Genomic DNA, 12485 nt, shown 5'->3' with positions numbered 1-12485 from the left:
GGCAATCTAGAGTAGGGCTATCCGTAGGAATGGTAAGGCAATCTAAGAGATGGGCTATCCAAGAGAATGGTAAGGCAATCTAGAGTAGGGCTATCCCAGAGAATGGTAAGGCAAGCTAGAGTAGGGCTATCCCAGGGAATGGTAAGGCAAGCTAGAGTAGGGCTATCCCAGAGAATGGTAAGGCAAGCTAGAGTAGGGCTATCCAAGAGAATGGTAAGGCAATCTAGAGCCAGACTCTCCCAGAGAATGGTAAGGCAATCTAAGAGCAGGACTCTCCTAAAAAATGGTAAGGCAAGCTACAGCAAGACTTTCCCAGAGAATGGTAAGGCAAGATGCAGTTGGACTATCCCAAGGAAAGACAAGATGCAGCAGAGCTATTCCAGAGAATGGTAAGGCAAGACCCAGTTGGACTATCCCAGAAAAAGGCAAAATGCAACAGGGCCATCCCAGGAAAGCTGTAGGAGAGTGATCCTATAGAGATACATATTAACTGTCACACTATTTTACTTTTATTTCTTCATGTGGAATTTAAGGTTGAACTCAAGTCTATTTTCTAGTAAATAATGATAGATTTAAGCTGAGATCAATCAGCATTGCAGTCCTAGAAAATTAAATATAGTCCTTTGCCAACACAGAAATAATGCTAGTGATTTAAATTATGATAAATCAATAGATTATCTCTGTCCCGACTCGTCTTGTTCTTGTAGCCATCCAACATTTCTTTTTCTTCTGTCCAAATTATCCTACTTCCAGAAACTCAATCCATAATATCTATACCAGAATTTGCTATCCAGATGTTCAACTACTGACATCTGGAAATATAATTTCTCCCTTGAAATCAATAGTTTTATTTTATCTAATGCATCCCTGATAAATACTTGCTGCAACATACTGTTCGGCTAGAGAGAACTTCTCTTTAGCTTGACCGGTTGAGCATCAGACTAGTAAGCCAGGGGTCCTGGGTTTGATTCCTAGCAGAGACATTGAAATGAATAATAACCTCTGTTACACTAATGTGGAAAAATTTATTGTAGAAAGTAAACATTGATGATGTTAATCTGTTTACTTGTTACATTGTGCACTTTACACCTAATGTTCTTATAGTGATTTTCCAATGTAATGTTATTTATACTTCAAAATCTATTATCAAATCTTCATTAATTTATAAATGATATTGATAGTTGTACTTAGACTGTGTATTGGTGTGAATGAGTAATGATAGTATGGAGTATGGTTGAATGTTGTCAGTATCAATATACTTATAGTGTACAAGTTTTCAAAAGTTTTCCTCTTTCAAAACCTTAAACAGCTATCACCACCATGGAGAAGATCTATATAGGCTTAGCCTGTTATCAGATATCTTTATATACATTGTTTATCTATATAATAAAATTTGGTGAAATGAAAAAATCAATCAGCATATAATGTCTGGACATGTAATCAGTTGTATTTTGGTCATTGTTAGAAAAAAAATCTGAACTGCATAGAAGGGTGACATGTAAAAAATGCTCAGCTCACTCACAGCTCAGTCACAGCTTCTCACAACGACCTCCTGCTAAGTGTACAACTGCTTTATCATCTTCGTAGTTATGTATTTTATTTAATTTTGATCAGGGGTATTTATCCACAGTCATGATCACAGGCAATGAATTAAATCACCCTCACACTTTAGAATTTCGAGTAGAGTGCAAAATGACAAATTACCAAAATTGAAGGTGACATTCATATCTAGGCAGGAGACTAGACAGACTTCAGAGGAACTGTGGGTCATTTATGCAACATTCCTTGCTTGGAAAAGATGGGATGAAAACACAAATTCTCTATTTACTAATTTATGAATTAAAGGAAGCATGTTATATATGAGTTTTTTTTTTTATTTCATGACATTTTATGAAACAAATCTGCTTCCAGATCGAGTTTTAAAAAAATCTCATATGAAAATTACATAACTCAGAAAAGATACTTGCTTCAAGTAAAAATTTGGAGGACAAATTTAAAAGTCATTTTTTTTTTGTATCACTTTCAATTGATAACATAATGTCAATGTCCATATGAAGACAATATATAATCACTTGCTGACCCAGCAGCAAGTGAACGTAAGAGAACCATACCGGTCATCTTAGTATAAAGACCCTGATATGATATAATACCTGTAATGGAGGTGGAAACTGCTATTAAATGATTAGAACAGTATCTTTACAGTCAAGCAAAAAAACCATCTTCACTTCAGTTTCTCAACATTCACACACAATTTCATCTCAATGGCATCAGTGGAACTGTGGAAGAAGTTTTAAATGTGTTTTCAAAATGGCATTTATGGCAGCCATGTTGGATTTTGCACTAATCTGGAAAATTACAACACTTGTCAAGATCATTTCAGGCAAGTTTCAGCTCAATTCCACAGGTGGAACTTGAGAAGAAGTGTGTGCTGTTCAAGAAACCATGATTGCCCATTCCTTTTAAAAAATGACTGCCAGGGCTGCCATAGTTTTCTCCAAGGTCGAAAATCAACAATTTTCAGTTTCCCTCCTCAACATCCCAACCTATTTTCAACTCAGTGGCACCAGTAGAATTTGAGAAGATGGTGGCCATAATTGTACAATCATGCTACAAAATGGTTGTCATTGACGCCATGTTAAACTTTTGACAAGATCAATAATTAACAACACTTTGTTGGCTACTTCTCCTTACACCCTCATTTTTTCAGCTCAACAGCACTGGCTGAACATAAGAAGGATTTTAAAATGTTTGTTCAAAAATAACTGCCAGATTATATTTCAGATTGACCCAAAAACAACAAGATGTGGTCCGAAACATCTCAGGATAATTTCATGTAAGTTCTAGCTCAATCCCACTGGTGAAACTTGAGATAAATTTTAAAATAGATGTTGTTCACAGAAACACGATGATTAAATGATAATGTTACAAAATGTCCACCATGATTAGCATGTTGAATTTTGACGAGGTTTAACAATAACAACATATGTAACTTTATGTTTAGAATGTGTTTTCCAAGATGGCAGCCATGGTGGCCATATCAGATTTTAGACCAACAGGACAACACTTGGTCATGACTATCTCAGACTCAATCCTGAAAGTGAAACTTGAGAAAAAGTTTAAAATATAAAAAGCACTGTGCACAGCACACAATGACAGATAAAACACAATGGCTATATGTCATCCAAACCCTTTGGTCAGATGAAGGCCAATGCTTCAGTATATATTACACTAGTAACAGACTTTTGTGCAAAAATGTTATACGTGATAACTGATTGGATATCAGGCAGAGAATGTGACAAAGTATCAATAAGGTATTATAACCTTGTAAAAAATCTTAAAGCAACTTCTGGAAACTATGTCATTTATATGAAAGAAAAAATACGAAATTCCCGAATTTCTGTTGTGGTATTACTGAATTCAATGCTGATTTGAAAATTTGATTTGATGACCTAGAAAATGCTTGGAAGTCTGTGACTCACATAAAACATGTATGTATGTTATTCTCAAAGAATACTTTAATAAGTAATATACTGTTAAATTCTGTCACATAGTAAAATACTCAGAATAAGAGATGTTGAATGACACATTCTGGTTACCTGAAGTAATGATGATGTATGACAGGTAATGTGTTGTAATTACCTTTATATCCAATACACCTAAATACCAAAACTAGGTATTTAAATATCAAATAAACAAATTGATAAAAATCTTGAAATCTTAAACACTTGTGGATCAACAAATGTGGTGGCTTTGTGGCTATATATTTGTGAATTGAATAAAAACAATTTGTTACATTTAACAAACAATTTTGGAAAATCACTTTTCCCATGACAAAATATTCATTTACAATACATGTTTTAACCTCCTTTCTTTCTCTCACGTACCTTACTTTTCAAACAAACATGCACAAACACTGTGAAAAAGAAAAAAGTGCATTTCAACAGGTAGGAAATACCCTTTGATTTGAAAGGATAACTTTAAAATTTTTGTTTTGAATGACTATTTAAACAACGTACCAGCAGTGATATAATTGTTTCACATATCTTTGACACTGACCTGACAAATTAGTTGTGTTAATGACAAACCCTTACTGGAAGAGTCAGTTCAGCTGAGATTGACCCTACGTGTTTGAATACTTTCTTAAAAATTAATCATTATCAACCTTACATAAGTACTACAAACCAGGTAGATGACTTTCTCAAATCATTATGAATAGTTATCATATGGATCAGATGTCACATCAGTCAATATTGACTGTGTAGGTTTAGAAATACCAAGTACAACATCAACATACTAGTCCACCACACTGAACAAATACCTAATTCAATATATCTCACCTCACACGGCAAACCAATTATTTCAGGTGCCAGAATTTAGCCATACATCCAAGTGCAAATCTATGTAAACAATTCCATTGGGATAAAAATACATGAACTGTATATGTAAGATCAGAAGATTTTCTGTTGGAAATATTTGAGATCAAAATCAAGTATAAGAAAATCAAAATCAAGTAATGAATGAATGAATGAATGAATGAATGAATGAATGAAGTCTAGAAACACAGTGATATCATTAGAGATTTTAAAGCAAATTGATATCAATTGAGTTTGATACTGATACAGTGGTATCAATGGTATCAATTGAGCATAATAACACAGTAGATATGTCAGTGTTTATAGGTGTTATCAGTTTGATACTGAGAGTGGTATCAATTGAGCTTAATAACACAGTGGATATGTCAGTGTTTATAGGACAGTGTTATCAGTTTGATACTGAGAGTGGTATCAATTGAGCATAATAACACAGTGGATATGTCAGTGTTTATAGGACAGTGTTATCAGTTTGATACTGAGAGTGGTATCAATTGAGCATAATAACACAGTGGATATGTCAGTGTTTATAGGACAGTGTTATCAGTTTGATACTGAGAGTGGTATCAATTGAGCTTAATAACACAGTGGATATGTCAGTGTTTATAGGACAGTGTTATCAGTTTGATACTGAGAGTGGTATCAATTGAGCTTAATAACACTGTGGATATGTCAGTGTTTATAGGACAGTGTTATCAGTTTGATACTGAGAGTGGTATCAATTGAGCTTAATAACACTGTGGATATGTCAGTGTTTATAGGACAGTGTTATCAGTTTGATACTGAGAGTGGTATCAATTGAGCATAATAACACAGTGGATATGTCAGTGTTTATAGGACAGTGTTATCAGTTTGATACTGAGAGTGGTATCAATTGAGCATAATAACACAGTGGATATGTCAGTGTTTATAGGACAGTGTTATCAGTTTGATACTGAGAGTGGTATCAATTGAGCTTAATAACACAGTGGATATGTCAGTGTTTATAGGACAGTGTTATCAGTTTGATACTGAGAGTGGTATCAATTGAGCTTAATAACACTGTGGATATGTCAGTGTTTATAGGACAGTGTTATCAGTTTGATACTGAGAGTGGTATCAATTGAGCATAATAACACAGTGGATATGTCAGTGTTTATAGGACAGTGTTATCAGTTTGATACTGAGAGTGGTATCAATTGAGCTTAATAACACAGTGGATATGTCAGTGTTTATAGGACAGTGTTATCAGTTTGATACTGAGAGTGGTATCAATTGAGCTTAATAACACAGTGGATATGTCAGTGTTTATAGGACAGTGTTATCAGTTTGATACTGAGAGTGGTATCAATTGAGCTTAATAACACAGTGGATATGTCAGTGTTTATAGGACAGTGTTATCAGTTTGATACTGAGAGTGGTATCAATTGAGCTTAATAACACAGTGGATATGTCAGTGTTTATAGGACAGTGTTATCAGTTTGATACTGAGAGTGGTATCAATTGAGCTTAATAACACTGTGGATATGTCAGTGTTTATAGGACAGTGTTATCAGTTTGATACTGAGAGTGGTATCAATTGAGCTTAATAACACAGTGGATATGTCAGTGTTTATAGGACAGTGTTATCAGTTTGATACTGAGAGTGGTATCAATTGAGCTTAATAACACAGTGGATATGTCAGTGTTTATAGGACAGTGTTATCAGTTTGATACTGAGAGTGGTATCAATTGAGCTTAATAACACAGTGGATATGTCAGTGTTTATAGGACAGTGTTATCAGTTTGATACTGAGAGTGGTATCAATTGAGCTTAATAACACTGTGGATATGTCAGTGTTTATAGGACAGTGTTATCAGTTTGATACTGAGAGTGGTATCAATTGAGCTTAATAACACTGTGGATATGTCAGTGTTTATAGGACAGTGTTATCAGTTTGATACTGAGAGTGGTATCAATTGAGCTTAATAACAGTGGATATGTCAGTGTTTATAGGACAGTGTTATCAGTTTAGTATTGATACAGTGATATCACTTAAGTCTTATTATTCCCTTTTATTCCCTATAGTTATGATATAACTCCCTCTTCCATATAAACTACACATCTCCCTTCCCCATAATTTCATTAGAACCTCCTCTTCACAACTAATGGCTTACCTCCCTGTCTAATAATTTCAATAGAACCCCCTCTTCATAATTAATGACCTACCTCCCTTCCTCATAGTTACAATAAAACTCTCTCTTCCATATAAACTACTTACCTCCCTGTCTAATAATTTCAATATTACACTCTCTTCCATATAAATGACTCACCTCCCTTCCTCATAGTTACAATATAACTCCCTCTACAATATTAATGACTTATCTCCCTTCCTCATAGTTAAATTATAACTCCCTCTACAATATTAATGACTTATCTCCCTTCCTCATAGTTACAATATAACTCCCTCTTTCAGATAAACAACTCAACTCCCTTCCTTATAGTTTCAATATAACTCCCTCTACAATATTAATGACTTATCTCCCTTCCTCATAGTTAAATTATAACTCCCTCTACAATATTAATGACTTATCTCCCTTCCTCATAGTTAAATTATAACTCCCTCTACAATATTAATGACTTATCTCCCTTCCTCATAGTTAAATTATAACTCCCTCTTTCAGATAAACAACTCACCTCCCTTCCTTATAGTTTCAATATAACTCCCTCTACAATATTAATGACTTATCTCCCTTCCTTATAGTTAAATTATAACTCCCTCTACAATATTAATGACTTACCGTCTTCCTCCCCCAAAGTTACATGATAATCTTCCACACACAACCATGTAATAATGTATCCTGTTGTTATATCATTGAAGCCCTTTGATGTGTTTACTTACCTTCTGAGATGTGGCAATAGCTGGTAGCCATTTCTTGACCACTGACTTCCATGATGAATGTCCCCTGGACCTTTCCCTGACTGTAGCCATTGAATTTCCGATCTTGGAGACTGGGTTACTGAGTTCAGTCCCTACTGGAAATGATCCGGACCTTGTAAGACCTTATACATATCACTGACTACAGTTAGACTGACATTCAATGCAAAATTGAGAAAACTTGTCAGCCGGAGTAACAATCTACTGACATCAATTACCTATACACACCGTCACTTAACTCATTCCTACACACAAAATCCAATAAGGTTTTTTCACTACCTTTAACACAAATGTGATCAGATTTTAATAAATAACCCAAAAGGATTGGGTTTTAAAATATAGCGTCAGCAAATAAGTGCCAAATAATTATTTTATGGGTGGACAACGCTACAAATTACTTAAAAATGCTAAACTAATCCACCATAAAAATTCTGTAATTGAGTCATTTAAACAAATCGTAGGTAACAATCACAGATACAAATTACAGGTATATCCAACCACTGGTAAAATAACAAGTAAACTATGTTTGTGTTAACATACATCCCTATTTATTGTCTATAATAGATTTCTCAAATTCCTTTTTGGCTGAAAAATGACATGAGTGATAGGTAAATGTAATACAAAGAGTTCTCTTTGTAATTAAATCAATCCGTTGTCGATTTAAGACTCGGTCAACACGGAATCTACAATACAAATACGTCAACTACCGCATATAAACTACATCATTTGTTTGTTCAAGTTAAAATAGATGCTAATGTATCAGAAAAAATAAATAAATACTAGGCAGACTAATGAAAGTGTGTCGTATCAAACCGGGAAAACATCTGTGTCAAACATGAACAAATCAATACCTGTCTTTTTTTTTCAAAAGATAACTTAAAATCTAGCAAACCTGTTTTGTGTTTTTGTCTAGTGCATTATTTAATGGGTTAACTGTTAATCAAAATATCGAAGTACTTACCTTATATTTCCCCAGTCTTTTGTCCATTGCGTTCCTTGAAGCTCTCATCGTTTCCGCCACCCGACACCGTAACCAAGGTGACGAGATCGCCGATGTTATTTACAAGATACACAGATCAAAGAAGCAACAAAACTTAATGATTGGTTGATAAAAAAAAACTTTAATTGCTAATACAATCATTTTCAGTCGGGGACTCCATGTTAATCAATGGTAAACAGCACGGTCTCCATCCTCTACAGACCAAGCACTGCTTCTGCTGCATGTCACGTCTAGTGAAGTATTTGTAAATGAGACTTCAAAAACCAGTCCAATAATTTGCTATTCCTAAATTTACTTGTGACCGGTGTCTGTCATACCAAAGGCCAGTTGTAGCCGTTGGTATTGGCGCACGTTTTAATGAGTTAAATAAACTTGTGTAATATTTCGGTTGACATTTAATTGTTTCAATGGTAGAATTAATAACCATGGCCGTTTGTGTTGTACATTTGTAAGCCGCGCATTTTTCTACTGATTGCCCGCAATACTGACATAGGATTTTTTTTTCGATTGTTCTGTACCAAAATGATGCATCATGGTTATCTGTAACCGACTAGACTTTCCTTTCACATATATATATATATAAGAGAGAAAAGTATATATATAAATATATATGTATTTCAATATTTTCCTTCTCGACAGACAGACGACTCGCTGTAAAAGAGTATGATGGACAACATAGACAAGAAAGAAAAGACAAATTACCTAAGGACTGCAATGTGACTTCATGCCATAACTTCATGTCGTCATATGCATGATGACGTCACCAGAAAGAGAGACAGAGTAAAGACATAATATCCGATTTAGATTTTGTAATTTCTTAAATAACATAAACAGGAACCTGAACTTTGAGTTTCCGGAAAAAACAACTATTTTTATCACATTAAAATGTTTTGACGATATCCAAAGTTTGTTTATCTCAGTGGAGGAGGTTTTTCTTTCGATGATAGCATCTTGAGAGATTTCATTAATTAATCCAATCATTAAAATACTCCGGATACTGTGAAAACATTGTAAAAGCAAACTTATTCTTATTCTAAAAAAATCCTGACCTCGGGTATTTGTGATAAAATGCTGTTTTCACGAAAGTCTACAAAAGCATCCTAGTTATATGATAAACAGTCTCACATCTATTTTGATTTCATAACAGATTCATACATCATGTCACGATTTTTTTTTATTTTATAGAGCCAAAGACTGTAAAATGACGAGTCAGGAGACTTGTATATCTCATTGCTCTGTTAAAGTCAAACATCTTGTTTGATTGGTGAGAGAGCTGGGTGGTACTTATGTTGTTCATCCAGGTTTCGTCTCGCTGACGATTGCCAGTGTTCTATCGGAGAGAACGTTATAGTGTCCCAGTGGATGTTGAATTAACGGTAATACCGTATATGACCTGATAAGGGCGCAGGGCGCGGTAATTGTAGGCGAGGGCGCTCTTAATAAGACTTAAAATTCGGAGATTTATAAAACAGAATATAGGTGATATGTATGCAACAGACAGTTTCCAGTTCAACTGAGAGTAAGTTGGAATTTGAAACAGACTATAGTGGAATTCCCGCGAAACCGTTTGGTGTTATTTATAGACTAAGTCTAGACATAATATTATTACGTGAAAGTGTTTATGAAAGCCATTCAATCAAAAACTTTGAAAATTTACGTTGACGTTGCCAAGGCTGTTTCTCGATAATACAAGTGCAGGTGTGCACAATGCGAATATTGTACTTTCCAAGAGTAGTACTAGCGGCTCAGACAGTAATATGGACTAGCCCTAGACATTGAAATCAGACCTGCTTTTAATGTTCACAGTTCAGTCATAGTAATCCTCAGCATAGGCCTATTTATATATTCTGAGTAGAAATGTAGGTGTAGTTTTTTTTATCAACTAGACACTCGGCAAAGAAATTTTCCTGAAAAAGGGCACGGGCGCCCTTATTGAGGCAAGCGCCCTGAAAAGGTCATATACGGTACTTCATCTCTTCCCGATCTATATTGATTGAATAATTCCATACCTATAAGTCTTTGATAATTAATAAAACAGTGTTAATCTGTTTCATTACTGGATAAAGCTAAAAAGTTGCATCGTCCCAGTCTGTGGAGCTTCTAATGGTACTATCGTGTCACATGGATGGTTCACTTGTCCTTTTTGATATTCCGTGACAAGGTATAGGATTCTATTGATGCTATCACCATAAATCCAGCGTATGACAGCTAATGTATGTACATCTATTATTAACGAAAATATATGTTCTCTTTATTGAAAAGTAATCACTAACCATCCCTCTTTCGAAACGCTACATGTGAAGAACTGTATTTGGAATTATGAAATGAACAATATTTAGATAAAAAAAAACTCTGAGCAAATATTGAAATATTTCATATGGTTTAATGTTATATTTACATTGGTTGTGAAAACATAATGAGATATGTATGGAGTGAACTACATGAATAATGTTGATATCTACATACAAATTAGTTATCCTACAAAAAACATTTCTCTTCCATTTTTAGTTAAGTCACAATAAAAATCAAGAATCGTTGTAAAACAAACTTTAAATGATATCACAATTAACTTAGCTACAAGCACAGGGACTTGACACTTATTTCCAACACCGTAGTTCATATATAATACCTTATAATACACATTGGGTTGTAAATTTCTTCCAATCCCCTTTGGCTACAAGTACACACACACATTTATGTCATAGAAGACGGGTTTTTGGCTCGCACGCCTCGTATCGATTCTATTGTATCACAGTCCTATGAGTGTTGTGAGCACACAGTCTAGGGCATTGACTGGGCTTATGGAAGGTCCATGCTTCAGATAAATTCATATTTCAGGAATTTCGTTCACGAGAAACAGTATTCTGAACTCATTACATGTATTTCTTCTTCATTTTTTACGATATGTTTGCTGTTATTCCTGTATAAATTAAGTGGTTCCTGATGAACGTGGTGCTTGGTGATCGATGGATGTTATCGATCTTGATGGAACTCGATGCAATGGCTGGCTACAGCGGATATAGCACCAAACAAAACATGATTAGAGTCGATACCAACATGGCTGGGTGCTCCCAATAAACATGCCCTGAACGTTGTCCATTCGTCGTGTCCATCAATTTATCAAAAAAGAAACAGTGTTTTTGTGCTATCGTACTGACCTTGTATGACCTACTCTTACAGAAGTCACTGCCATTCGTATACAGCTGGTTTACTTTAGAGCCTTTCAGAATGGCCGACCCACAAGCTCCGTACCAGGCGTCACAGAATTCCTCACACACATCTAAGTAACCCCACATATAAAACATGTTCTGGTAGGGGGCACATATGTAGCACATCAAGTAATTTGTGTACTGTTGGCAGGCTTGGGACGCCCCAGGAAGGCTCTTTACTTGTCCAAACGTCTCCGCGATCTCCTCTTGCATGCAACAACTGTTTTCCTTAAACCATGTACAGTTCTTTAGATTTGGCTGGGGCTTTGGTGCACGGTTGTTGAAGAAAGAGCAGAATTCTTTCACCTCTGCAGTCGAGCATTTGGTCAGAACCAATAAAATGGTGAAAGTCGCTAAATATCCGAACATCCTGCCGTTCGTCAGGTCACCATTGGGTACAGCACACCGATCTCTCAGCGACAGCAGTCTCAAAGAACAAACAGCGTGGTTAGTCGATTTTTCGAAATCACTAGAAAAGTAAAATCATGCGGAAGTTAGTTCAAAATGAAACGGTCTCTCTCTTTTATGGTAACTACGACGAACCAAATGCAAATGACTCGGTTTAGCTCTAAACACGATCTCCGGTCTTTAAGTGAAGATATCGTCCAAAAAGTACATTGGTTTATGAGCATAACATTAGAACTCTGTAATACACGCTGGTACATACTGTTATACATAATCGTAAAACGAAAGAGGCTACTTACGTGAATTGTTCACTTGCAAACGTTTGTGGAGTTGTGTTTTAAAGACTTCCCATTCTGTATAATATATTTGGGACCGCGTCATATTTTTTATTACATTGGCTAGCGCTATTCATTTCAGCATTTTTCACTGTATACTACAAATCGTATGTACGTAACATTCATCAAAAATTTAGTGTAGAATCACACATAATTATTGAGATATTCTCTAAGATGTTGTTAAAATTAAGTTATTCAAAAAATAGTTACCATGACTTTGTGCATAAAGTATTGATATATGATTAGTTGAAACTCGCTATTTGTAAACA

At 35.1% G+C, this 12485-nt stretch overlaps 1 protein-coding gene across 1 annotated transcript; it reads right to left on the bottom strand.

The window, feature by feature from the left end:
• Positions 1-10630: 10630 nt before the first annotated feature.
• Positions 10631-11882, bottom strand: LOC132546898 (riboflavin-binding protein-like). Its single transcript, XM_060210625.1, has one exon. It carries the CDS (start codon positions 11843-11845, stop codon positions 11276-11278), a length of 570 nt encoding a protein of 189 aa, XP_060066608.1. The 5' UTR covers positions 11846-11882; the 3' UTR covers positions 10631-11275.
• Between the last annotated feature and the right edge of the window lie 603 nt (positions 11883-12485).

The sequence above is a fragment of the Ylistrum balloti genome, unplaced genomic scaffold, assembly GCF_031769215.1.
Source record: "Ylistrum balloti isolate Yb309-2 unplaced genomic scaffold, AGI_CSIRO_Ybal_v1 Utg369920, whole genome shotgun sequence".
NCBI classification, from domain to species: Eukaryota; Metazoa; Mollusca; class Bivalvia; order Pectinida; family Pectinidae; genus Ylistrum; species Ylistrum balloti.
The sequence above is the reverse complement of the archived record's forward strand: the minus strand, read 5'-3'. Positions and strand labels throughout refer to the sequence as shown.